The sequence below is a fragment of the Rhinatrema bivittatum genome, chromosome 9 (assembly GCF_901001135.1).
Source record: "Rhinatrema bivittatum chromosome 9, aRhiBiv1.1, whole genome shotgun sequence".
In the NCBI taxonomy this organism is placed as follows: Eukaryota; Metazoa; Chordata; class Amphibia; order Gymnophiona; family Rhinatrematidae; genus Rhinatrema; species Rhinatrema bivittatum.
The window spans coordinates 171,873,134-171,900,479 of record NC_042623.1 but is presented as its reverse complement, the minus strand read 5'-3'; the positions used below and the strand labels follow the sequence as shown (position 1 = coordinate 171,900,479).

The following is a 27,346-nucleotide window of genomic DNA, read 5'->3' as shown; positions in this document are numbered from 1 at the left end:
AGGCCTCACTTCTATATGTGACAAACTGTACTAGACCAAAATAAAAGTACACTTACTGCTTAATAAATCATAAACATTACAAGTAGGATGCACTGAAAAATTATTCATAAAAAGTTTGTATAAGGTATCAAATAAAAAGTGTGATAGGCTCTCATAGTCAGCTGTCACCAATATTCAGTGACTCGGCACCACAGGTTATCATGCACTTTAAAGCAACTGTAAAACCACTCATATATGTAAAAATTTAAAACAGTATTTATCTGTGTATTATCTGTTGGCATTCAAGGTGAGCGATCACAAAAATAATTCTCTTGCTACACAGTTTCACAGAATTTTAAAAAATGTAGAGTATCTGATTCCAAGGATTTAAATCCTTACAAGAAGGCGAACCTTTCCTAATAGCCTTTCGGCAAGCTTGCTTATAAAATTGCTAAACAGAACCAGACAGAGGACTGAGAGTCTGTATTACACCTGCAAGTAACCTCTCTTTCCCTGGAGTGAATTCCATTTAACAATTCCCTTCATTGCCTCCCACTCAATAATTTTCTTACCAGTTAGGTACTTTAGGGCTCTAACTAGGGTGCTCAGTTGGTTTGTAAGTTGCCTATGTGGATCCGTGTCAGTCTTGCTGAAATCCCAGTACACTACATCTAGGGCACTCAACTAAGCTTAACACTGTGGTCACCCAGTCAAATAAATTGATTGACGTAACTCTGGTGAAACCATGCTGCCTCGGATCCTGTAATTCACTGGATTCTAGAAACTGCTCTGTTTTAATGTATATGTTTGCCCTGTTTCCTTGTCTGTACTTAGATCAAATGGGTTTAATAGGTGCCACGTTTTTTGTCATTTTTACTTTGGTTTGCTGCCTCATTCTGATCATGAGCACAGATTTTTGCTTCCTTGTTAAGGGCATGTGGATTTTACAATTGAAGTGGAAAGAGCCTTGAGAGTCCTGGATGGGGCTGTACTGGTCCTTTGTGCCGTTGGAGGTGTTCAGTGCCAGACAATGACAGTAAACAGGCAAATGAAGCGCTATGGTGTCCCATTTCTGACCTTCATCAATAAACTGGACAGACTGGGCTCCGATCCTAACCGAGCCATACAGCAGCTTAGGTAAGCAGAGGGGAGCCATTCTAGGAAATGGACCAATGAGAACCACTGTGTGAAAAATCCCCCTTCCCTCGTTTGGCCTGTGCTTGTTGCCTTCCTTTCTTTTGAATATGTGGCTTCAGATTTTCATGGTTGTGCTGATACCTTGTAAGTATGAATGTGCTGTGCACTCAATTGCAGGCATTTAATGCATGAAGTTAGACACAAAGTACCCGTCACGATAACATTGTTTAAGATCCTGGCCTGCAGTAGGGCAGCTGTGTCATTCCAAACTTTTTTTTTTTAATTGATTTTTCTTTTTGCCATTCGTTTGCCTTGTAAAGTCTTAATCATTTAATCTTTGGCTTTGGAATTTTGGTCTAATGACTTGTTTTTACAAAATCCAGGATTTAGGTGAGTTACAAATTCAGGGACGGCTGGTACCTGAGGCAGTGGAGGGTGGAGTGACTTTCCCAGGTTGACGAGGAGTGGGATTTGAACCCCATTCTCAGCCCACTGCTCTAGCCACTGGACTGCTCCTCTATGCCTAATCCCTTAAAATCTAAAGGGGAAAAAGAACACAGATTAAATTTATCAGATCAAAACAAGGCCATCCAGTGGAGGCAAAAGTTTGAAAAGCTTCCCAGGGGAAAAGGAAAATCTGCAAAGAAATGGGAGAAAGGGTGGGTGCTCTGTGAGAGTCCTTTTCTTTCAAAGACACTGCAGCTCTTTTTTTCTATAGGTTTAAAAATAGATTTGAGATTTTACGGGTCTTTAGCAATGGAAGTCTGAATGTGGTAGAATAATGCAGATAGCACATGGCACACCTTTTCTTATTTCCTATCCATTCTGAAGACTTTTTCTTTTTGCTTCATTTGCTGAGTGTAATTTCTGAGAATCCCACCTAGGTGATAACTAAATAAGAAAACTAGCAACAGTAACACAAGTGAAAGCATTCTCTCTTTCAAGAAGCACCTTAAGCTGAGCCCTGGCTTTTCTTTCTATTATCAGATCAAAATTAAACTGCAACGCAGCATTTGTCCAGATTCCCATCGGCCGGGAGAATCATTTTAAAGGGGTTATAGACCTTATTGAGGAGCGTGCTTTATACTTTGATGGGGAATATGGGTAAGTAAGAAAATGTCTGTCTGCGCCGTACTGAGCAGTGGAGCTTGGTAAGAGTAGTGTGGGCCCCACTGCTTGCACTAAAATGTGGGCCAAAGGTTTTCACATAAGGGATCAGAGCCCAGGTGACCCTTGGGCAGTAGACAATTCTCAGGCTGCATTACCAGTTAATAGACAAAAAGGGGCTGAGGGTACAAGCTGTGGGCTGGTCTTCCCTCATGAAATAGTCAAATAACCTCACATTGAAAAGAAACGTAAAGGAGCCTGGCTTAATTATTGCTGCTTGATAAGGATTTGATTTTTGGATTTACTTTTCTAAACCCAAGCTCGACAAGTAACATTTACGTACAGTAGGTAGTTTCCTGTCCAGAAGGGTTTGCGATCTAATAGAGAGCAAGGCAAGGATTTGGACCTTTGCTTCCCTCGTCCTCAACCCACTGCTCTAACTACTATGCTGGTACTTGCTGTTTAATATGTGACTACTCTGTTTATTTTGTCTGTCGCAGGACAGAAGCTCAGCACACCCGATGCTGCCCAGCAGATCGGGGTGTGTATGGGAGCAGATGTGAAGGTGGGAATATTGGCTGCTGTTACATGTGTAAGAAAGTCCCAGAGCCCCTGTTGCTTGATGCTGTTCATGGCGCCCCTGCTCTGGGCCAGGTGTAATTATAGTGGGAAGGAGAAAGCTGATAATTCTGTAACGCTATGTGGATCCCTGTGTTTGTGTTGGAAACCAAGAATGTTAGTTGAGGAGGATGGGTTTCAGATGTGGTCCGCTGGAACAACCACAGCAAGCTGCAGGCCCCCACATCCTCTGCATCCAGCAAGAAACTGGAGCTGCTCTTCTGTCATTCATGCCTGGTTTCCTGCATTGCAACACAGTCTCAAGGGTTATGGAATTTTGTCAGTACATTTGTTCCAAAATACCAGAATAGATTATCATGGTTTAAAACAAAAGTTGCCTTTGTATTTATCCAGTGTGCTTTCCCATCATACTTTCCCTGTACATACCCAGATCAGTCCAGACTCCTGGATTTTGCATCCCTGCCAGCATATGGAGACAGAAAACATTTTACTGACGCTGTTTCTCAACAGGTGTGTCGGGACACACTAGTGTGTCGCAAAGCCAGTAGAAGACTGATCTTTCCGTATCAGTCTGGGCAGGAGTTGGCTGACTTTTCTTTTATTGGGTATGACAGGAAGCTGCTCTTGCTTCCTTCTCCTCTTCCTGGCCAGTGAGAGGTGGTTCCCTTCTCCTTCACCCAGATCGGAGCACGATGTCACCAACTCCTGTTCATATGAGCCTGGCAGGACACCAATTTTATCTTCCTCTGTCTGGCCTGGCAGCGAGGCTGCTGATGCTCTCTTCACCCCATGGGGCCTGGACATGAAAGCAGGAGCATAAGGGAGAAAGGTGCGTGCTCTGTAGATCCGCTGCTGCTGCTGCCTCCTCATCTTCCTCTCCTCAGTGCTTCTTGCCTTTATCTGCTGCTGATAAAAAGAGAGGGAGACTCTGGACTGGACTGAAGTCTTTTCTGCTGACTGGGAGCCAGGAGGAGGGGGAAATATACTGGGAAGGAAGGTGTGGGAAGATAGGAGTTGGAGTCTGCCTAGCAGGAAGGCATGGGGAGATAGGGAATCAGGAGTGTGCAGGATAGGAAGGGGTGTGGGAAAGGAGGTTGGGCTTGCTGGGTAAGGAGAGGTGGAGGAGGGAGTGGTTGAGGGCTGCTGGACAGGGAAGAGAGATGGAAGTGTGGGGCTGCTAAGTTGGGGGAGTGGGGGATGCTGTGCAGGAAGAGGCAGGAAAGGTGTTCAGAGATATTTTGGGTAGGGAAGGGCAGAAAGGGAGCATAGGGAAGAGGATATGGGGTGTTAGGAATGTTGGACAAGGATATGAGCATATGAAGGGATGATTGAATAGTTGGGAGAAGAGAGGGGTAATGGGGGCATGGAGAGGAGTGACTGGGTACAAGGGCCATACTATGTCAGTTTTGAGAATATGCATGTCTTCTCACTTTGAACTTTAGTGTAGGAGGAAATATATTTTTGTTTCTAGTCTATAGTTTTGCACTGCATGCAGAAGGTTTCTAGTAAAGGTTTTATTTGAACATTTGTTCCCTGTACGTACCCGGATCAGTCCAGACTCCTGGGTTTATGCATCCATGCCAGCAGATGGAGACAGAGAAAGTTTTACTGAGACTGCCTCATAAGCCCCAGTGCCACCTGCAGTTCCTCAGTATTTCTCTATCTCCAGCAGATGGCAGAGACTGTGATACCTCCAGTTCTACCCTTTTTTTTTTTTTTCCTAGGACTGTGTTCTTTTGATCCTTCCTCCTGGACGTTTCTTTTTTGGCCCGATATGTCCTACCCCGTCCGGTTGAGGTGGACGGGTCGGGGGTTGTCACCCTTTTGTGTGCCCGTCTGTGCGCCCGGAGGGTGTACATCTGGTTGACCAGAGCCCTCCCCTCATGAGGCTGCTCTGGCGGCCGCAGGATCACTGGGGGGTTTTGAATTTCTTGCCCTCTGGTGCTGTGACTGCCTCTTTTTTTTTTTTTTTTTTTATTATTGCAGGTTTAGGTCTTAATTCCTTTGTTTGTTAAGTTTTTGTTTTGAAAAAACCCCCCAAAAAACAGAACAGATTTAATCAGGCAGCAGCTCAACAGGTGACTTCCTCCTCCTGTGCTGATAAGGGCGGCCCGATTCGGGTTGGGGGGGGGGGCTCTGTTGGTGTTTGCTTTTGGTTTTTCGGTGGTCAGTCTCATGTAATCCATTTCCTCTCCCCTTCATGGCGCATGGTACCGTGTGTAGGGCCTGCGGCTTGGCGAGACCACGGCTCAATCGAGCCAGTCTCTGTGCGGTGTGTACGGAGGGCGGGGAGCGTTCGTAGGGGGCTCCTCCATCCGCGAAGCAGCGTCGTGACTCCGGGGATTACTGTGCTATTTTAGGTCGGGGCCCTGTCCTAGATGCTCCTTCCTCCAGCGGTGCAGGAACAGTGGCCATCTTGAATTTCGCAGCGGCTGTTCCCAAGACATCGGGGCAGTGGGGGAGGGTCCTCCAAGTTGGTCTCTGGCCCAGTCTGACTTAATTTTCGATCGGGAGGGGGAGGAAGAAGCTGCCATATTGCCTGTTCCTCATGCTACTTCCCCTGAGGGGTCTGGGGCAGAGTGTTCTCTCCAGAATTCATTCTCCTAGTGCATGATGCCTTTTTGGTGGGTCATCAGCCCTCTAGGGCAGTCCTGGTGGCCAGATCCGTTCAGGCACGCCCCGGGGGAGCTGCCGGGGGGGGGGGGGGGGGGGCTGGTTCTGGTCCAGCCTTGGTAGTTAAACTCTCATCGTCACTCTTGCGTCCCAGAGATGGCTCTGCTGATTCAGGTCCGGCTCCCAGTTTATCTGGGGAGGCGCCTGACCAGGACTTCCCATCACGACCAAGTGAACTGACGACTGGGATTGCAGGTCTTGGGGATGACTCGAGGTGCCTTACTCCAGGGGCAGAGGACCCGAAGGAGGTCCGTTTATTTAAAAGGGAGGAACTAGAGGTCTTACTCCCGCTGGCCTTTCAAGTGCTGGGGATTAAAATGCCTCAGGGCGACATGGACTTAGAGGGTGAGGACCCTCTCCTGGATGAGGTGAGGAGTCCTCCAGTTTCTTTCCCATTCCATAAGTTGGTTCGCAAGTTGGTCGCTGCGGAATGGGGGACTCCTGATGCTGATCTGAAGGTCGCTCGTACCATGGGAAAGCTTTACTCCCGGAGGAGGATTTAGAATCTTTTGTGCTTCCTAAAATTGATGCGGCGATGTCTGCGGTTATTAAGAGGACCACTGTTCTGGTGGTGGGTTCCATGGCCCTGAAGGATATGCAAGATCGCAAGTTAGAGGTGCACCTCAAGCGGGTTTTTGAGGTCTCTGCTTTAGGGTTGCATGCGGCGATTTGTTCCAGCTTTATGCAGCATGCATGCCTCCGCTGGGTGCAGCAGCTGCAGGAGCACCTTCCCAAGGCTGGAAAACAGGCAGACAGTGCTGAGCACGTTGAAGCGGCGGTAGCTTTCGGAGCGGATGCTCTTTACGATTTGATACATACCTCTTCTAGAGCTATGACTTCGGCTGTGGTGGCCAGAAGACTACTCTGGCTGCGTAAATGGTCAGCAGATGTCTCCACTAATGTGCAGTTAGGTTCCTTGCCTTTCAAAGGTCGCCTTTTGTTTGGTGAAGACCTTGAGCACCTGATTCAATCTCTCGGAGATAACAAGCCGCTCCGTTTACCCGAGGATAGACCTAAAGGCAAAAGATTTTTTCAGGCCAGGTCTCTGTTTCGGTCGGACAGGAGATCAAGACCGGTAAGACCTACCTCAGGTTCTCAGAGACAGTTTTATTCTCGCGGTCAGTCCTGGGGGTAGTCCTTTCGAGGAGCTGCAGGAGGCTCGGCCCCTGGCGGCAAGTCCTCACAATGAGGCGAGGCCGGCCCACTCCGTTGTTCCTATTATAGGAGGTTGCTTGACGCAATTTTACGGCAAGTGGTCCAAAATTACGCAGGATCAGTGGGTTTTCAGTGTGATAAGAAATGGCTGCGTGTTAGATTTTGCTCGGCCTGTTCGTGATCTTTTTCTAATTTCCTCCTGCGGTCCAGTGAGCAAGCAGTTGGTGATGCAAGAGACCCTAGTGTGTCTCCAGAGCTTGGGAGCGGTGATTCCTGTTCCCACCGCAGAACTTCACACGGGTCGCTACTCCATCTATTTTGTAGTCCCAAAGAAGGAGGGCACATTTCAGCCCATCCTCAATTTGAAGAAGGTAAATGCTGCTCTCAAAGTTCCCCGCTTCCGAACCTTGTGTTCAGTGATAGCGGCTATTCGCAAGGGGGAGTTTCTGGCGTCCTTGGCTCTCACGGAAGACTATCTGCATATTCCAATACACCTGGACTCCCAGCACTTTCTCAGCTTTATGGTGCTGGGCCAGCATTTTCAATTTTGGGCCCTTCCTTTCAGACAGAGAGCCACATCTGTCTTCAGTCGGTCAGCAGAGTTCTCAAGGTTCTTCAGTCCCTCGGCTGGGTAGTAAACCTGGCAAAGAGTCATTTGTCTCTGACTCAGTCCTTGGAATACTGGACATTCGGTTCGACACTCATCTCGGCAAGGTTTATTTTTCGGAAGACTGAGTGCTCAGTTTATAGAATTGGATCCACGATTTGTTGAACCTGTGAGATCCCAAGGTGTGGGATTATTTATAGATTCTAGGCTCCATGAATTCAACCTTGGAATTGGTTCCGTGGGTTTTTCCGTATGAGGCAGTTGCAGAAGATGCTTTTGGCATGGTGGAAACCGATCTCGGAGGAATTTCACTTGCCGTTGCCCTTCGAGGGCATAGCCAGAGACAGTCTAACTTGGTGGCTCCACTCTCCCAATCTCCTTCGCACGGTGAATCTCGAGGTCCCGGACTGGGTGATAGTTTCTACAGACGCTAGTCTTATCTAGCTGGGGAGCTGTTTGTCAGCATTGTTCGGTTCAGGGTCTCTGGTCTGCGAGAGAATCTGCGTGGTCTATCAACCGTTTGGAGACCAGGGCAGTCCGTCTAGCCTTGAGGGAGTTCTTACCAGTAGTGTAAGGACAGTCAGTGAAGATTCTTTCCGACAATGCGACAACAGTGGCATATATCAATTGGCAAGGCAGCATCAAGTGTCAGGCAGTAGCCCGAGAGGCGCGAGTCTTAATGCAATGGGCGGAATCCCATCTTGAGGGGATTGTTGCATCTCACATAGCCAGGGTCGAAAATGTTCAAGCAGATTTCCTAAATCGGACTCAGATCCAGGCGAGTGGGAATTGTCAGATGTTGCTCATCGGGCAACATTGGGGGTCCCCTCACAAGGATTTAATGGCGACACATCAAAATGCCAAAGCATTTCGCTGCTTCAATTGACGTCGACAGCATGGGGCAGAGGGCATCGATGCTTTGGTTCTGCCTTGGCCTCAGGGGGTTCTACTTTGTGTTTCCTCCTTGACCCTTAGTGGGCAAGGTGTTGTGTCGCATAGAAAAACATCGCAGAGAAGTGATATCGGTTGCTCTGGAGTGGCCGTGGTATCCATGGTTCGTGGATCTCATCAACCTGGTGTTGGACGGTCCGATTCGTTTCGGTCATCTGCCGGGCCTACTTCATCAAGGTCCAATATTTTCAGACCAGTTCAATCACTTTTGTCTAGCGGCTCGGCTTTTGAGAGGCGGAGGTTGAGGTGTAGAAGTTGTCCGGAATTGGCCATCACCACGATATTGCAAGCCAGGAGGAAGTCCACTAATCTGGCTTATGTTTGCGTATGGAAGGTGTTCAAGACTTGGTGTGCTACTCATAGAATCCGCGTCCTCCATTCCCGATGTTTTGTCCTTTCTGCAAGACGATTTTGCCAAAGGTTTGTCTCCCAATTCCCTTAGAGTTCATGTGGCGGCCTTAGGCTCTTTCCGTGGCAAGATCGAGGACTCCACTATTTTGGTGCATCCGGATGTTATCAGGTTCCTAAGGGGAACGAGAAATTTGCGACCTCCAGTGAGGAGAGTTTATCCCTCCTGGAACCTTAATCTGATTCCCAGAGGTTTGTGTGTGGCGCCTTTTGATCCTCTCTGGAGAGCGACGCTGAAGGACTTGACACTCAAAGTAGTTTTTCTAGTAGAGATATGTTCTGCTAGGCAGATTTCGGAGTTACAAGCGTTGTCCTGTCAGGATCCCTTCCTTCAGATATCAGATTTGGGGGTTTCTTTGAAGGCAGTGCCTTCATTTTTACCTAAAGTGGTTTACGCTTTTCATTTAAACCAGACGATCGAGATTCCAGCTTTTCCATCCATCGATGTTTCCGTTCCACATGCGAAGGAGCTCAAACTGTTAGCGCAATAGAGCTCGACAAACATCTATCTCGAGGTGACGAATGATTTCAGATGGTCCAGCCACCTCTTTGTTTTGTGGAGCGGCACGAGACAAGGTTTTAATGCTTCTAAAGCTACTGTTGCACGCTGGTTGAAGGAAGCAATTGCTTCCATATACGTTACGGCCGGCAAGGTAATTCTGGATGGTTTACGTGCTCATTCTACGCGATCGCAGTCTACCTCCTGGGCAGAGGCGCAGTTGGTGTCTCCTCAGGAGATTTGCAGAGCAGTGACTTTGAAGTCATTGCATACTTTTGCGTGACATTATTTTTTGGATGTGGGAGATTCTGGTTATCCTTCATTTTCTGAGAGTGTTCCTCGAGCAGGACTCTCCAGGTCCCACCCTAAGTAGGGGGTTTTGGTATAGCCCAGGAGTCTGGACTGATCCAGGTACATACAGGGAAAGGAAAATTGGTTCTTACCTGCCAATTTTTGTTCCTGTAGTACCACGGATCAGTCCATAACCCGCCCATTTTCTAAGAGGTGGAGATTCGCCCGCTCAGCTCTGGTTTGGTTTATGAATTCAGTTCTGTTTGATATACATTTCATAGTTTTGCAATATGTTTGCATTGTTTTTTTACATGGGTCTTTTCTCCTTTCTGTTTGGGTACAGATCTATACTGAGGTGGCACTGGGGCTTATGAGGCAGTGTCAGTAAAACTTTCTCTGTCTCCATCTGCTTGCATGGGGCATGGATGCATAAACCCAGGAGTCTGGACTGATCCGTGATACTAAAGGAATGAAAATTAGCAAGTAAGAACCAATTTTCCTTAATTTGTGGTCTTTTATTCTATATTTGGTGAAGGCAGGTCTGCATGTGACTGAGATGAGGTACTTTACTAGAGGTTTGTATCAGCCTTATTTGTTGTATTTTCTCAATATGATATTGCACTGGTGATGAACTGCTGCCTTTTCATGGGTAGGGCTATTGCTTTTCCATTTCTTGGAGTTAGTGCTGCTGAGGTATGGCTGCGGTATGGCAGGTTTGATAGACATGTACAGAGTGGGGTTTGTTTGTATTATTTTACAATGCACCTGATAGTAGAGGGAGTTTGTCATGCTGTTATTAAGATGTCACCAGAATCAGAATATCTTTTTTTGTATGAGTTATACAGGGAAATGTCTTAGTTCTGCTCTGCACCCATTGTAAGGAAGCGGGGGATGCTTATGGATGCAGAGCATATGCTTATATTTAGTCCCATTATGGTCATATGTTCAGTGTGTCACGCAGGTGCGCATCATCTCTGAGGTGTGTTCTAATAAAAAAAAAAGGTTGAGAACCACTGATCTAGTGTGCCCCCTATAGTCCCCTCAATATTTCTTTGTCTTTAGTAGATGGTGCAAAACCTGCAGTTCCGGAGTTAAAAAAAAAAAAAAAAAGGGGGGGGGGAGGAGAGAGAGTCTTCCTCCCAGGGGGTTGCTGGGTCCTGGTGGAACCATCCTCTCCCTGGTCTGAGACAGACGAGCTGGTGACCCTTTAGTACGCTTGGTCCTTAGCTCCTTGGGGTGCAGATCTGGTGGTCCAGATTGCCTTCAGGAGGCAGTTTGAGTTACTGTGAAACAGCTTGGAAGGAGCTTGTTCCCACTTGCAGCTCTGTGTTCCAGCCTAAAGCAGGGAAGTATGCTTAGGGGTAGATTTTCAAAGGGGTACGCGCGTAAGATACGCGCGTCCCCCCCCCCCCCCCCAAAAACCTACCCCAAACCTCCCCTGCGCGCGCCGAGCCTAAGCCCCGGGACGCGCGTAAGTCCCGGGGCTTGCATGGAGGGGCGTTTCGGGGGCGTGACAGCGGCCCCTGGACCAGCCCTCGGACCGGAACATGGAGCGTGGCAGCCGGCTCGGCGCGCGTAACTTTCGGGATAGAGGTAGGGGGGAGGTTTAGATAGGGCCAGGGGGGTGGGTTAGGTAGGGGAAGGTGAGGGGATGGTGAAGGAAAGTTCCCTCCGAGGCCGCTCCGAAATCGGAGCGGCCTCGGAGGGAACAGAGGCAGGCTGCGCGGCTCGGCGCGCGCAGGCTGCCGATTTTGGGCAGCTTTGTGCACGCCGACCCCGGATTTTAATGGATACGCGCGGCTACGCGCGTATCTATTGAAATCCCACGTACTCTTGTTCGCACCTGGTGCGCGAACAAAAGTACGGTAAAATTGTAGGGTAAAATTGTTTAAAAAAAAATAAGAGGAAGGAAGCTCAAGGTTCCCTGCTTTTGTGGTAGCTGGTATATGTAGGCACTTCTACTCAGTGGCAGAGCAAGGACAGTGGGTGGCTGTAGCTGAGGGGATTCACTGCGGTTGCGGTCACATGCTGCATGGCATACGGCTCAGTCTGCCTTGCTTACAGTTAGTCTTGCTCATCGCTCAATTGGGCTGGGTTGTGCGGGGGCTGCTTGTCGGGCAGTGAAGGGACTTCGGGAAGACCTGCCACCGCATCAAAGGGAAAATGTTTGCTCGCCTGTGTTCCTCAATCGCGTCGGGGTTTCCGGCAGGCCGAGGTTTCTCTCTCTGTTGGCGTGGGAATGGCGGCCATTTTGGAATATCGGGCGGCCTTTTCAGTGCCTGTGGGGGGTGGGATTCCCCTCTGAGGTTATCTTTGGTGTTTTCAGGCTTCGGAGAGGAACATGGGGGCTCTGAAGTGGAGGATTTTCCTGTTGACCCTATTGCTGAGCCCACTCAGCCGGTCCAATTATTGGGTCCACACAGCCTTTTTTCACAGATTTTATTCTGTTGATGCATGAGGCCTATTTAGCTAAGCAGCTCTCTGGAGAGGCACAATCTAGGACCCAGGCTCAGCCTTCAGAGAATCAGCTTTCGGGACATAAGCCTGGGCAGGCAAAAAAGAAGCGGCCATCATCCATCTGGTTATGTACCTCCCTTCGCCTTTATCAGCCATGCCGCCATCTAAGATCAATTTGACAAAAACCTCCTTGAGGTCCCTACTTTGAAAACAGCCAGATTGGAGATCCCCAGGCAATGCGCTTTCTCTGTAGCTGGTCCTCTGTTATGGAATTCCATTCCAACCTCACTTAGTCATAACAAATCTGAAAGATTTAAAGAAAAAATTAAAAACCTACTTATGCACCTGTGCTTTTGGACTCGATAACCTAGATTGATGTTCCTGTTCTCCTCTTAGTTTGATAATTTTAGTCATTTGTTATATATTTGTGTGCAATTTAATACTTTCCTTTTACTATATTTTCCTTACGTTTTAATCATTTTATTTTATTACTATTTAATTTCATGAAATATTGTTCTTTATTTTATTAATTATATATGTTTTTAGCCTGTAAACCGACTAGTCCACTATTTTGTGTATAAACGGTATATAAAATCTTTCAAATAAAGCTTGCAGTTATGGTCGGTGAGTCTTGGAATGATTCAATGCTTGGAAGGCTAAAAGAGACTTTTAATCAATTTCAATTGAAAAGAATCATTTACTAGTTTGAGGAGGATTTTTTTTTTTGTTTGTTACTATTCCTGCTTTTTCCTGATGGAGACAAACTACATCAGCGGGCTATTCAGGGGTAGTATGGAAATTCTACTCCGCATACTGAATGATGCAGCCAGTCCCAGCGTTGTTCAAAAGTTGGATCAGTTAATTAGCAGAGTTTGCTGCGCTTGCAGTAGTTAGTGCTAGCTTTTGAAGGTCTTTGAGAGATATTTCTATTCAGGATTAACAGAGTTCCAGAGGTCATCTAAATTGTTTCCCTGATTCTCCGTGGGTTCGGGGAGAGCCTTACTGGTGAAGAGATCCGGAAAATTCCATGATGAGGGCAGAAGAATAGAAAAGTCTTCAGTGTGGCAACGGAGAACCTCTTCCTTTTGAGGGAAAGTCTATTTCAGCATTGAGGGGTTTTATTTTGGTATGACTGGGAGTTGTGAGTATATGGATGATTGGCGTTATGAGTGGGGTTTGTCTAGATTAGATGGAATGAATGCTGGTGTGAGTGAGTGGAGTGTACAAGTAATTCCTTATTTGAACAAGTTGAGCATGATTCTGCTGTTGGTGTGGTGGGGGGTTTTGACTGGGAGATTCCCCCCCCCCCAGAAGTTACATTACATTTAATATTAGAAATATTAAATAGTGGATGTAAATATTAGTTCTTGAATATTGATGGGCTTCATTCCCCGATTAAACGTAAAAAAAAAATGCTAATGTTCATTCACAAACACAAAACTCATATTCCCCTCTCCCCAGTTTCTATTATCAGTTTCATTGTAAAGCCCTGTTGGCTACTTATTGTTCCATGGAAACCGATGTGATGTTTTCTTAATGAATGTCGGTATACAAAAACTTTAAATAAATAAATTAAATTAATTACCTTTATACAGATAGGATTTTAGACAGTGCTGGGGAGGAGCTGGCTGTCGTGGTACATGTGGGCACCAACAACAAAGGAAAATGTGGCAGGGAGGTCCTAGAAGCCAAATTTAGGCTCTTAGGTAGAAAGCTTAAATCCAGAACTTCCAGGGTAGCATTCTCTGTTCTGCTCCCTATTCCACGCGCAGCTCCCCAGAGGCAGGCAGATGCGTGGATGAGACGATGGTACAAGGAAGAGGGATTCAGTTTTGTAAGGAACTGGGGAATCTTTTGGGGAAGGGGGAGTCTTTTCCAAAGGGATGGGCTCCATCTTAACCAGCGTGGAACCAAGCTTCTGGCGCTAACTTTTAAAAAGGAGAGAGAGCAGCTTTTAAACTAGAATAAAGGTGAAAGCTGAGAGTTGCTCAGCAGCGTGTGGTTCAGAGGGAGGTATCTTCAAAGGATACTAATGAAGCATTAGAATTAGGGCATCCCAACAGAGAGGTTCCTATAATAAGAAAAGTAGTCCAAGTGCCTATAATTAAAAACTCACGTGAGCTAAAAGATTCCAATTTATCCCTGTCAATTGAAAAGCAGAATGAAAATACAAACAAAAAACACACTTTGAAATGTTTGTATGCTAATGCCAGAAGTCTAATAATTAAGGTGGGAGAATTAGAATGTGTAGCAGTGAATGATGGTGGTAGAAGGAAGATAACCAATGGGGTAGTGCTATACCAGGGTACAAATTATATCACAATGACAGAGTGGAGCATCTGGGAGGCGGGGTGGTACTTTATGTCCGGGATCACATAGAGTCCAACATGAGACTATATGTGCAATCAAATCTTTAGGGGTAGAAATCCCTTGTGTGTTGGGGAAGAGGATAATGATAGTAGTATACTACCATCCGCCTGGCCAAAATGGTGAGACGGACAGTGAAATGCTAAGAGAAATTAGGGAAGCTAACCAAACTGGTAGTGCAGTAATACTGGGAGTTTTCAATTATCCCAATATTGACTGGGTAAGTGAAACAGAGCGTGCTAGAGACAGAAAGTTCCTAGATGGAATAAAAGACAGTTTTATGGAGCAATTGGTTCAGGAGTAGATGAGAGAGGGAGCAATTTTAAATCTAATTCTCAGTGGAGTGCAGGATTTGGTGAGAGAAGTAACGGTGGTGGGGGCCGCTTGGCAATAGTGATCATAATATGATCAAATTTGAATTAATGCCTGGAAGGGGACAGTATGTAAATCCACGGCTCTAGCACTAAACTTTCAAAAGGGGAACTTTGATAAAATGAGAAAAATAGTTAGAAAAATCCGAAAGGAGCAGCTACAAAGGTAAAAAGTGTGCAACAGGCGTGGGCATAGTTGTTTTTTTTTTTTTGTTTGTTTGTTTTTTAACAATCCTAGAAGCACAGACCAGATGTTTTCCATGCATTAAGAAAGTTGGAAGGAAGGCAAAATGATTACCGGCATTGTTAAAAGGTGAGGGTGAAGGAGGTGATTTTAGCCAAAAGATCTTCATTCAAAAATTGGAAGAAGGATCCTTCAGAAGAAAATAGGATAAAGTATAAGCATTGGCAAGTTAAATGTAAGACATCGATAAGACAGGCTAAGAAAAAATTTGAAAAGAAGTTTGCCATAGAGGCAAAAACTCTCAATGAAAACTTTTTAAATATGTCTGAAGCAGAAAGCCTGCAAGGGAGTCAGTTGGACTGTTGCATGATCAAGGGTTTAAAGGGGCACTTAAAGATAAGGCCATCGTGGAAAGATTAAACAATTTCTTTGCTTCAGTGTTTATTGAAGAGGATGTTGGAGAGAGACCCATTCCTGAGAGAGTTTTCATGGGTGATGATTCAGAACAACTGAACCAAATCATGGTGAACCTGGAAGATGTAGGCCTGATTGACAAACTGAAGAGTAGTAAATCACCTGGACCGGATGGTATACACCCTAGGGTTCTGAAAGAACTAAAAAATGAAATGTCAGACCTGTTAGTAAAACTTTGTAACCTATCATTAAAATCATCTGATGTACCTGAATATTGGAAGATGGCCCATGTAACCCCAATATTTAAAAAGGGATCCAGGGGTGATCTGAGAAACTATAGACTGGTGAGCCTGACTTCAGTGCCGGAAAAAATCATGGAAACTGTTATAAAGAATAAAATCACAAAACATTTATATAGTTGTGGTTTGATGAGACACAGCCAAGGGAAGTCGTGCCTCACAAATTAATTAATTTATTTATTTAGAATCTTTTCTATACCGTTGCTAAGTTATATACCATCACAACGGTTTACATGTAGGCACATAAATTAAAGTAGGTGAGATGTGTACTATAGTACATTCTAAAAGGTGCCACAATAGGTTCAGTTACAATATCTTAAATAATACAATCGATTGTTTAGTGAAAACAGTCGTGACCGGGTGTGCCTGTAAGGTACTATTCACAGATAAGATACATAATCTTTGTGTGTTACACTTATTTTTGATGTGAAATAGTTGTCCTACATTTTTTGAAGGGGTGAAAAAACATGTGGATAATGGTGAAACGGCAGATGTGTGTTTGGATTTTCAGAAGACGTTCGACAAAGTCCCGCATGAGAGGCTTCTAAGAAAACGAAAAAGTCATGGATAGGAGGTGATGTCCTTTTGTGGATTGCAAGTTGGTTAAATATCAAGAAACAGAGAGTAGGATTAAATGGTCAGTTTTCACAGTGGAAAAAGGTGAATAGCGGAGTGCCTCAGGGATCTGTACTTGGACCGGTACTTTTTAATATATTTATAAATGATCTGGAAAGGAGTACGAGTGAGGTGATCAAATTTGCGGATGACACAAAATTATACAGAGTAATTAAATCACAAGCGGATTGTGATGAATTGCAGGAGAATCTTGCAAGCCTGGAAGATTGGGCTTCTAGATGTCAGATGAAATTTAATATGGTCAAGTGCAAAGTGATGCATATAGGGAAACATAACCCTTGCTGTAGTTATGTAATGTTAGGTTCTGTCTTAGGAGTTACCACCCAGGAAAGAGATCTAGGCATCATAGTGGATAATACATTGAAATCATCGGTCCAGTGTGCTGTGACGATCAAAAAAGAAAACAGAATGTTAGGGATTATTAAGAAGGGAATGGAAAATAAAAAGGAAGATGTCATAATGCCTCTGTATCGCTCTATGGTGAGATCGCACCTTGAATACTGTGTGCTATTCTCGTCACCGCATCTCAAACAGGATATAGCTGCACTGGAGAAAGTGCAGAGAAGGTGACCAAAATAAGTGGAATGGGACAGCTGCCCTATGAGGAAAGGCTTAAGAAGTTAAGACTGTTCAGTTTGGAGAAGAGATGACTGAGGGGTTGGGGGGGGGGTGGTTATGATAGAAGTCTACAAAATAATGAAAGGACATGGACAAGTTATTTACTCTCTCAGATATTAGAAGGACCAGGGGGCACTCTATGAAGTTAGCAAGTAGCTCATTCAAAACAAATCGAAGAAAATTCTTTTTCACTCAGCACATAGTTAAGCTCTGGAATTCATTGCCAGAGGATGTGGTTAAAGAAGTTAGTGTAACTGGGTTTAAAAAAAGGTTTGTATATTTTCCTAGAGGATAAATCCATAAACTGCTATGATGGTAATTAATAAGCAATAGTAGCTTGTGATCTATCTAATGGTTGGGTACTCACCAGGTACTTATGACTTGATTTGGCCACTGTTGGGCTTGATGGACCCTTGGTCTGACCCAGTATGGCATATCTTATGTTCTTATGTAAGCATTCCTTCTTAGGCAGTGGAGCTTCCATCCTTGACAGATATGGAATTCTCCTAGCCTAGGCTCTTGGTGGTTCGGTAACCTTTTTTGTGTTATGTGAAGGTTAAGAACATAAGAAAATGCCATACTGGGTCAGACCAAGGGTCCATCAAGCCCAGCATCCTGTTTCCAACAGTGGCCAATCCAGGCCATAAGAACCTGGCAAGTACCCAAAAACTAAGTCTATTCCATGTAACCATTGCTAATGGCAGTGGCTATTCTCTAAGTGAACTTAATAGCAGGTAATGGACTTCTCCTCCAAGAACTTATCCAATCCTTTTTTAAACACAGCTATACTAACTGCACGAACCACATTCTCTGGCAACAAATTCCAGAGTTTAATTGTGCGTTGAGTAAAAAAGAACTTTCTCAGATTAGTTTTAAATGTGCCCCATGCTAACTTCATGGAGTGCCCCCTAGTCTTTCTACTATCCGAAAGAGTAAATAACCGATTCACATCTACCCGTTCTAGACCTCTCATGATTTTAAACACCTCTATCATATCCCCCCTTAGTCGTCTCTTCTCCAAGCTGAAAAGTCCTAACCTCTTTAGTCTTTCCTCATAGGGGAGTTGTTCCATTCCCCTTATCATTTTGGTAGCCCTTCTCTGTACCTTCTCCATCGCAATTACCGTATTTTTCGCTCCATAAGACGCACCTGACCATAAGACGCACCTAGGATTCAGATGGGGAAAACTAAAAAAAAAAAAAAAATTGTGCTAAACCGGCTCTGCGTCTGGGCGTCTTATGGAGCAAATTAGGGGAGTGCATAGCTTTTTTTTTTTTCTCTCCATTTTGTTTTCGGGTCTGGGGAGGGCCATTTCGGTCCACTCCCCAGATCAGAAAACTTTTCTTTCTCTGGGAACCCCTCCCCCCAAAAAAAAACCCCCATCCCAACCCTTTAAATTAACAACCCCCACCCTCCTGACCCCCCAAGACCTGCCGACTTAATTTCCTACAACCCCCACCCTCCTGACCCCCCCCAAGACCTGCCGACTTAATTTCCTACAACCCCCCACCCTCCTGACCCCCCCCAAGACCTGCCGACTTAATTTTCTACAACCCCCCACCCTCCTGACCCCCCCCAAGTCCTGCCGACTTAACTTCCTACAACCCCCCACCCTCCTGACCCCCCCAAGACCTGCCAAACGTCCCTGGTGGTCCAGCGGGGGTCCAGGAGCGGTGTCCTGGGCTTGGGCTGTCGGCTGCCAGTAATCAAAATGGCGTCGACAGCCCTTTGCCCTCACTATGTCACTGAGACCGACCAATAGCAGCGGTCGGTCCCAGTGACATAGTGAGGGCAAAGGGCCGTCGGCGCCATTTTGTTTACTGGCAGCCGACAGCTCACGCCCAGGAGATCGTTCCCGGACCGCTCCTGGACCCCCGCTGGACCACCAGGGATGTTTGGCAGGTCTGGGGGGGGGGGTCAGGAGGGTGGGGGGTTGTAGGAAATTAAGTCGGCAGGTCTTGGGGGAGTCGGGGGGGGGGGGGGTTTGTTAGATTTTTGTTTGGTTTTTTTTTTTATATTCGCTCCATAAGACGCACATACATTTTCCCCCCACTTTTGGGGGGAAAAAAGTGCGTCTTATGGAGCGAAAAATACGGTATATCTTTTTTGAGATGCGGCAACCAGAATTGTACACAGTATTCAAGGTGTGGTCTCACCATGGAGCGATACAGAGGCATTATGACATTTTCCGTTTTATTCATCATTCCTTTTCTAATACTTCCCAACATTCTGTTTGCTTTTTTGACTGCCGCAGAACACTGCACCGACGATTTCAATGTGTTATCCACTATGACACCTAGATCTCTTTCTTGGGTTGTACCACTTAATATGGAACCCAACATTGTGTAATTATAGCATGGGTTATTTTTCCCTATATGCATCACCTTGCACTTATCCACATTAAATTTCATCTGCCATTTGGTTGCCCAATTTTCCAGTCTCACAAGGTCTTCCTGCAATTTATCACAATCTGCTTGTGATTTAACTACTCTGAACAATTTTGTGTCATCTGCAAATTTGATTATCTCACTCGTCGTATTTCTTTCCAGATCATTTATAAATATATTGAACAGTAAGGGTCCCAATACAGATCTCTGAGGCACTCCACTGTCCACTCCCTTCCACTGAGAAAATTGCCCATTCAATCCTACTCTCTGTTTCCTGTCTTTTAGCCAGTTTGCAATCCATGAAAGGACATCGCCACCTATCCCATGATTTTTTACTTTTCCTAGAAGCCTCTCATGAGGAACTTTGTCAAACGCCTTCTGAAAATCCAAGTATACTATATCTACCGGTTCACCTTTATCCACATGTTTATTAACTCCTTCAAAAAAGTGAAGCAGATTTGTGAGGCAAGACTTGCCCTGGGTAAAGCCATGCTGACTTTGTTCCATTAAACCATGTCTTTCTATATGTTCTGTGATTTTGATGTTTAGAACACTTTTCACTATTTTTCCTGGCACTGAAGTCAGGCTAACCGGTCTGTAGTTTCCCGGATCGCCCCTGGAGCCCTTTTTAAATATTGGGGTTACATTTGCTATCCTCCAGTCTTCAGGTACAATGGATGATTTTAATGATAAGTTACAAATTTTTACTAATAGGTCTGAAATTTCATTTTTTAGTTCCTTCAGAACTCTGGGGTGTATACCATCCGGTCCAGGTGATTTACTACTCTTCAGTTTGTCAATCAGGCCTACCACATCTTCTAGGTTCACCGTGATTTGATTCAGTCCATCTGAATCATTACCCATGAAAACCTTCTCCATTACGGGTACCTCCCCAACATCCTCTTCAGTAAACACCGAAGCAAAGAAATCATTTAATCTTTCCGCGATGGCCTTATCTTCTCTAAGTGCTAAGGTTACTAATGATTTCCATAAGTCTGTTCTTCTCCTTATACTCTGCAGTGGTCCAAAGAAAGGAGGCAAAGCATCAAAAGCAACGATTGCACGGTGGCTGAAAGAGAAAGTCGGGTCGACTTATATTTGTAAGGGTTGCCCTGTGTCTGAGGGGTTGAGAGCTCTTTTGACATGTTCTCCGGCAACCTCTTGGGCAGAGTCCCAATAAGTGTAGATGCAGAGATTGGCAGAGCAGCTATTTGGAGTTCCCTACACTCTTTCATCAGGCATTATCGCTTGGATGTCGTAGCTTCGATTTTCCATTAATTGTGGTGAGAGTGTTCTGCGAGCGGGACTCTCAAGGTCCCACTCAGTTTGAGGGAGCTTAGGTACATCCCAGGAGTCTGAACTGATCTGGGTACGTACAGGGAAAGGAAACTTGGTTCTTACCTGCTAATTTTTGTTCCTGGAATACCACAGATCAGTCTAGAGACCACCCAAATAGTAGGGGGAGAGTCTTCCACTCATTCTGTTGGGTGTATATAATGCAGAATTGTTGGAGGTCTTCAATGCTGTTCTGTTAAATTATGTTGGGGTAACAAGTTTTCCAGTTTGGACAATTGACCTTCCTCCTGCTTGTTGGGAGAGAAAGGTTTCATTTAGGTTTATTTGGTGGTGCCTTTATCTTGGCTTGGGTACTGAAGGACTGCAGGTGGCACACTAGGTTATGTACAGTTTCAGTAAAACTTTATCTGCTTCCATCTGCTGGCAGAGATGCAAAACCTAGGAGTCTGGACTGATCTGTGGTATTTACAGGAAAAAAATTAGCAGGTAAGAACCAATTTTCCTTTTGTTTGCTTAAAAGAATACTACTGATGACAACATTAATCTGTATGTTTAAAAGTTGGAATTAACTGTTTTCTGGTGTTTGCAGGCAGACTGTCAGGCTTGATGAAATCCCTGCAGACTTCAGGGCAGAGGCAGCAGACAGGCGGCAAGAGCTGATCGAATGTGTGGTCAATGCTGATGAGCAGCTTGGTGAATTGTTCCTGGAGGAGAAGATTCCCAGCACTGCTGATCTGAAGGTGTGTGTTGTGGCAGGGTCTGGCCGACAGTTCTGTCTTGTTTCTGTCTTCAAGGAAGAAGTTGTCATACCATAGCCATACACTTAGTTTGTATCAAAACAGGAGGGTAGTGGAAGAGGAAAATTTGTGAAACAGTAATAGTTGAGGTTACGAACACTTACCTTTCATCCCCTCCCCCAGTTATTTTCTTTATATAAACTCCCCGCAACTCCAGATAAAATGCTGGGTATTCCTGTTCATATTCCAGATCAGTCCAGACAAGTGGGCTTGCATCCCTACCAGAGATGGAGATATAGAATAAAAACGTTTCCGGTACTGCTACATAACCAAGAGTGCCACCTGCAGTCCCTCAGTATTCCTCTGCCTCCAGCAGATGGTAGAGGTGCAAACCTGCAGTCTGTTTAAAAAAAAAAATAAAAAAAAGGAGCGAACGGTGCAGGGCTGATTGGCCTTCAGGAGCCAAGCGGCAGGGTTGAGAAGATATTCTGGGCTTCAAGGCAGTGCCGGTGACCTGGGGTTTTGTATCAAGTAGGTGTTGTCCCGTCGGCAGGGAGCTATGCTTCGAGTGGATCATGGCATTGGGCGAAAGCGGCACTACCGGTTTGGCAATGGCATTGGCCATGCAGTGTGGGAAAGTGTGCCGGGCCGAGGGGGGGAGGCAATCTCGTCTTAATGCAGCATCATTATGCCCCAGCTGTGTCTCCAGAGAAGAGGTATCCTCTACGGAGACTAAAGGGAAGCAAGTGCCTCACCCGATCGACAAATCCCGTTTTGGGGGAGGGGGGTGTAGAAACTGTAGCCATCTTGAGTCCAGGGGGCAAGAAGCAGATAGTTGCAAGGGATTATTAGGACTCCTCTCCCCATTATCTCTTGCGGGTTGTTCCTCAGGGGAGGACCAGGAAGCAGAGGGTTTTTTTCCATAGATTTTGTCTTGCTGCTCCATAAGGCCTATTTGGCGAAAAGGGGAGCAGGAAGCAAACATCCATCTTCCCAGAAGTCCCCAGACCCAGCTAAAAAGCCTAGACTGACTAAGCCAGCATGGTCTGTTGGATGGCTTCTTCGTCTCCTGGGACTTGCCCGGCTGTCAGGAGAGGAGGAGACCTTGAAGGATTCAGATGGCTTGGATGGTTTACAGGAGAATCCAGGGGATGAACGAAGGAGTAATCCAGACAGCTTGGTCACTGTGACTAAGGACAGCATGCCTGATGTAGATAAGGTTTTGTTGGATCCTGAAGGGGTGCCCTTCATAGAAGGAGACAATCCTAGGGTGGTGTGCTTGTTCCAAAAGGAGGACGTGTGTCCTCATCCCCATGTTTTGAACGAGCTGGGGATCAAGGTCAAACAGGAGGACTCTGACAATGAAAGGGTGGACCTGGTCCTGGATGGCCTGCACGGACCACCAAAGACTTTCCCTTTACCAAAGAAGGTGAAAATGTTGGTTGTCCGGGAAGGTGATACTCCTGAATCGGGCCTAAAGGTAGAAAAGGCAATGGCTAAGTTGTATCCCTTGCCGGAAGAGACCGTGGAGCTCTTGAGGCTACCTAAGTTGGATGCGGTGGTGTCAGCGGTTACCAAGAAGACAACCATCTTGGTGGCAGGGTCCGCTGCATTGAAGGATATTCAGGACTGGAGGTTGGAGTTTCATTTAAAAAGGATGTTTGCAAAGGTCATGTGATGTGAGAGCGTGAGGACATGATCCTTGATCGCTCCAGGGCCCCACTTCCAATATCGGGCTGCATCTGCTCTCTGTTTATGATCGCTAGTAATAGTGATACCGGGTGAAAGCTAAAGCAAAGATAAGTTGACAAATGGTAGTTTTATACCATTTCGTGATCTGGATGGCAACGAAAATACCACAGAAAGAGAGGACCAAGCCTGGGGAAAGCAAAATGGTAGGTTGCCCTGGTGATCCGCCATCACCAGTATCAGATGGAGGAGAAGTGGGAGATATAACTGCGAACATTTTAGCCACTAAATGGACACTAAATTAGATAAAATATATGCCAGATTTGATGAAGTACAAATGTTTCTTACTGATAATTCTCAGCGACTCACAGATGTTAAAACGCATCTTAACCGTGGTAGATGAACGAGTGCAGGCCCTGGAGCAAGAAATGGCGGCACTTAAATCCGAGGCAGTGGAAACAGATCTTAAAGTGGTCGACTTCAAAAATTGCTCTCATGGGAGCAATCCTTGATTTATTGGCCTTCCTGAAACTACTGGTGATCATGATCTACTTGGAACGTTAGAAGTGTGGCTACTGGCAATGCTAAACCTAGCTGCGATACCAGAGAAGCTCAATATAGAGCGGGTGCACCACCAGGGAACACACGGAAGGAGTCAAGGGAAACCCAGGCCCATGATAGCATGATTCCTAAACGTTCAGAATAAAGAGGAAGTGCTACGGCAACATAGTTAGAAATGAGAGCCGGCATATGAGGGGCAATTGGTGTTAATTTTTGTATATTATTCCACTGCAGTTTCTGCAAAGAGGAAAGCTTTTGCTTCCACATGCTCTCAATTAGTGCAGCAACAAGTATGTTTTGTATTGCAGTTTCCAGCAAGGCTAAAGTTACCTACAATAATGCCAATCACATGTTTGATTCTGTGAAAGAGGCAGAAGACATTTTTTTGTACTCGCCTGAAAACACCAGAGTCACAGGGAGAAAAATGAGAGATTAGCGATAATACAGCACATTGCTCATCTGTTTGGCTCAATTTGGATACTGTGAAAGAACTACAGGTTTTGACTGGGCGATACTGGAGAAGACTGAGACAATGGAGTAAAGGGCCACTTATCTAACTTTTGAGTTCAACCGCTTTAAGTGTGAACATCAAAGCTCTAACATGAGGTTTTGCCATTTTATTGGATGCATGCTATTTCTTCCCAGTACTGTTTAAAATTGAACTATTCAATTTCAATTGTAGCTGTCCTTACAGATATCAGGGGCAGTGGGCCCCAACATAATTAAATCATGTTACCTCCAGCTCAGGTTTGAGCGAATTGTGTGTGTTATGGTTATAACCTTAGGGTATAACCAGGGGAGTTTGAATGGGGGGAAGAGGGGGCAGGATGGGGAGGGGCGAAGGGAAAATTCGGGGTGGTTGAGGGAAATGAGAGAGAGCCATACTGATATCCATCAATTAATATGTCATGACTGGCCACAATTGTGCTTTGGGTTTACGTATAAGATGTTGGAGCGTAGGCTGGGGGGCTCTAACTGGTTTGTGTATCAAAACATAGACAGCCCAAATTTTATGACTTCATCTAGGCTACGAGGCACTACTTGGAATGTGGGAGGAATTGGCTGTATAACAAAAAGGTATAAAATGCTACGAGCATTAAAAAGGTGAAAAGAACAAATAGCAATGATTCAAGAGAGACACTTGGATGTAGTGGAACATGGGAAAGTGTACTCCTTTCAATCAGGTTCACATAAAGCAGAGGTAGCAATTTTAATTGCTAAAACATCAGTTCAAGATAGCAGAATGATTACAGATAATGAGGAAAGTTACTTGGTGGGAGAAGGACTTCTTCATGGGAAACCTATTGTGTTTTGTAACATATATGCCCCAAATAGTTATGAGCATTCTTTCTTCACAAAAATAGTGAAATTATTATTGCCATATGGAAATGTACCCATAGTACTGGGAGTAGATTTTAATTATGTTGTCAATAACCGATTAGGTTGCTCCTCCACAAAAATAAACCCTGGGACAACTTCAGATAAGGGTATAAACTATATCTCTGCTCGAACATAAATTTAATAGATGTGTGGAGGATATTTCACCCCTTGGAAAGAGAATTCACACACATATCCCACACACATACTCCTAAAACGTAACACTTTCTTCGGGATTTTGGACTCAAAATTGGTCCGTTTATTCTTTCAGACCACGTACCTGTATGGGTGGACTTGGAAGGCTTTTGCCCGGAGGATGCCTGTCCAATGTGGAGCTTCCCTAGATATCTTTATAAAGAAATGGCATTTCGGGACTATTATTGAAAAGATGGGACCTTTTTCTTGCCATTAATGGGATACATCAAGAAACACTCATATTATTCTGGGACACTGCTAAAGCAGTGTTACGAGGTTATATTATTTTGTATGTGGCAGCAAAGAAAAAAAGTTATTCCTGCAAGTGTCCTAGCCCTAGAAAAACAATTACATTTAGACAAAAATAGATATGAGCAAGTTCCGAACACAGTTAATAGAGAAATTCTTGACAACATTTAGCTTTAAATACATCATTACTCCAGAAAGCTAAAAAGGGAATCATGTATTATAGGTATAAATTTTATCAAGATGGAAACACAGTGGGCAAATCTTTGGCTACCCTAACAATAAATTGGACACAGACCTGGTATGTAACAATGCTATGAAATGAAGCAGGTGCAATGGTCAACTCGAGAAAAGATATTAGTGCAGTCTTTTTAGGAATTATTACCAAGCTTTATATACAACAGCCCTGGGAGATCCACAAGACAATAGAACCTATGTACAGTCAATTAGACTGCCGCATATAAATGCAGATCGATTGTTGAAATTAAACCAGCCCTTACAATTAAAAGAGAGAATGCAGGGCATTAAAGAAACTAAGTTACTGAAGGCTCCAGGCCTGGATGGGTTCTCCGTTGAGTTTTTATAAACTATCCCAGAAAATAGTACTTCTGCTGGGGAAAATGTTCAAGGATTTGGTTGAATTGGGTCACTTCCCACTAGCTCCTAATCGAGCCACCATTACAGTGCAACCGAAGGGAGTAAAGATTCAACTTCTCCAGCATCCTATCTTCCAATATCGCTATTGGACTTTGATACTAAGCTATTGGAAATCGCTTAGCTAACATCTTACCTACTCTCGTTAGGGATGAGAAAGTACGATTTGTACAAGGCCGTTATCCCATTAAAAATATGCATAGAATTATTGCATCACTAGAGAACACTAGGCATGGGTGGATACCATCGATGATGCTGAGTCTGGATGTGGAGGAGTGAGTTTGTTTAACATGGGCTAGAAATCTATTTTGTCCAGGTTTTGAAACTGTTATATAACATAGAAACATAGAAATGACGGCAGAAGAAGACCAAACGGCCCATCTAGTCTGCCCAGCAAGCCACGCACTTTATCCATTTTTTTCCCCTTTTTTTTCTCTCCCACCTGTTACTATTGGCTTCCAGTACCCTCCAGCCCTAATCAATTAGGGGTAGCAACCGCTGTAACAAGCAGGCCACACCCTTACCCCATACTCTTACCCACCCTTGTTTTTATTTTATTTTATTTTTTTTGAGATAGCAGCCCTCCATCCTTCCGCTCCGTGAAGGTGGAACACCAACTACTGGCCACTGGCATCCCGCTCCGTGAATGCCTCTGTGGCTACTGCTGTTCCGTGCAGTGTTTGAATGCCTCCTCTTTATTCACACCCTCTAGACTTGATGGATCCACAGTGTTTATCCCATGCCCCTTTGAAGTCGTTCACAGTTTTAGACTTCACCACTTCCTCCGGAAGGGCATTCCAGGCCCATCTAGTCTGCCCAGCAAGCTATGCACTTTATCCATTTTTTCCCTTTTTTTTCTTTCCCACCTGTTAACAGTCCATAAGTGTATGTCTCAGTTAATGGTTACAGCTCAACTCCCATTTACGTAAGTAGGGGAGTAAGACAGGGGTACCTGCCATCCCCTTTACTATTTATCCTAGCATTAGAACCCCTTCTCATGAAAATCAGAACTAACAATCTGATTAAGGGCATTCCTTTTGATGTGAAAATCAGGTGCTGGTTTTAAATTACAGTCTTTGTGGACGACATCCTGCTGCACATAGATGCTAAAAATTCACTGCAAGCTGTATTAGGAGAAATGACAGATTATGGTAAAGTGGCTGGGTTAAAATTAAATTTAGAAAAATGTGAAGCACTCCCTACTTGGGAGACGTGTACAAGAGAATTGGGGGGATAACTTCCCAATGAGATGGATGATGGATTCCTTCACATATTTAGGAGTAACATTACATGTTGATCCTGGCAAATTATATAAGGTGAATTTTCAGACTGTTGGATTCCACAAAAATGCTTTTTCAGCATTGGCAGGACTTCCCATTATCTCTTTCAGGCAGAGTGAACCTCTTTCAGATGACTGTGTTGCCCAGGTGGCTCTATATGTTTCAGATGATAGCCTGTTCCATCGGGATTAC

The 27,346-nt window shown here is 44.9% G+C and overlaps 1 protein-coding gene across 3 annotated transcripts in view; it reads left to right on the top strand.

Annotated features, from left to right (window-relative positions):
* The window catches only part of GFM1 (G elongation factor mitochondrial 1), a 174,113-nt gene that overhangs the window by 20,534 nt on the left and 126,233 nt on the right, over positions 1-27,346 (top strand). For all 3 annotated transcript variants that reach the window (XM_029615162.1, XM_029615161.1, XM_029615160.1), the window contains exons 4-6: positions 912-1,116; positions 2,104-2,220; positions 21,005-21,155. In XM_029615162.1, coding sequence (XP_029471022.1) covers positions 912-1,116; positions 2,104-2,220; positions 21,005-21,155 — 473 coding nt within the window. The remainder of the gene's footprint in view (positions 1-911; positions 1,117-2,103; positions 2,221-21,004; positions 21,156-27,346) is intronic.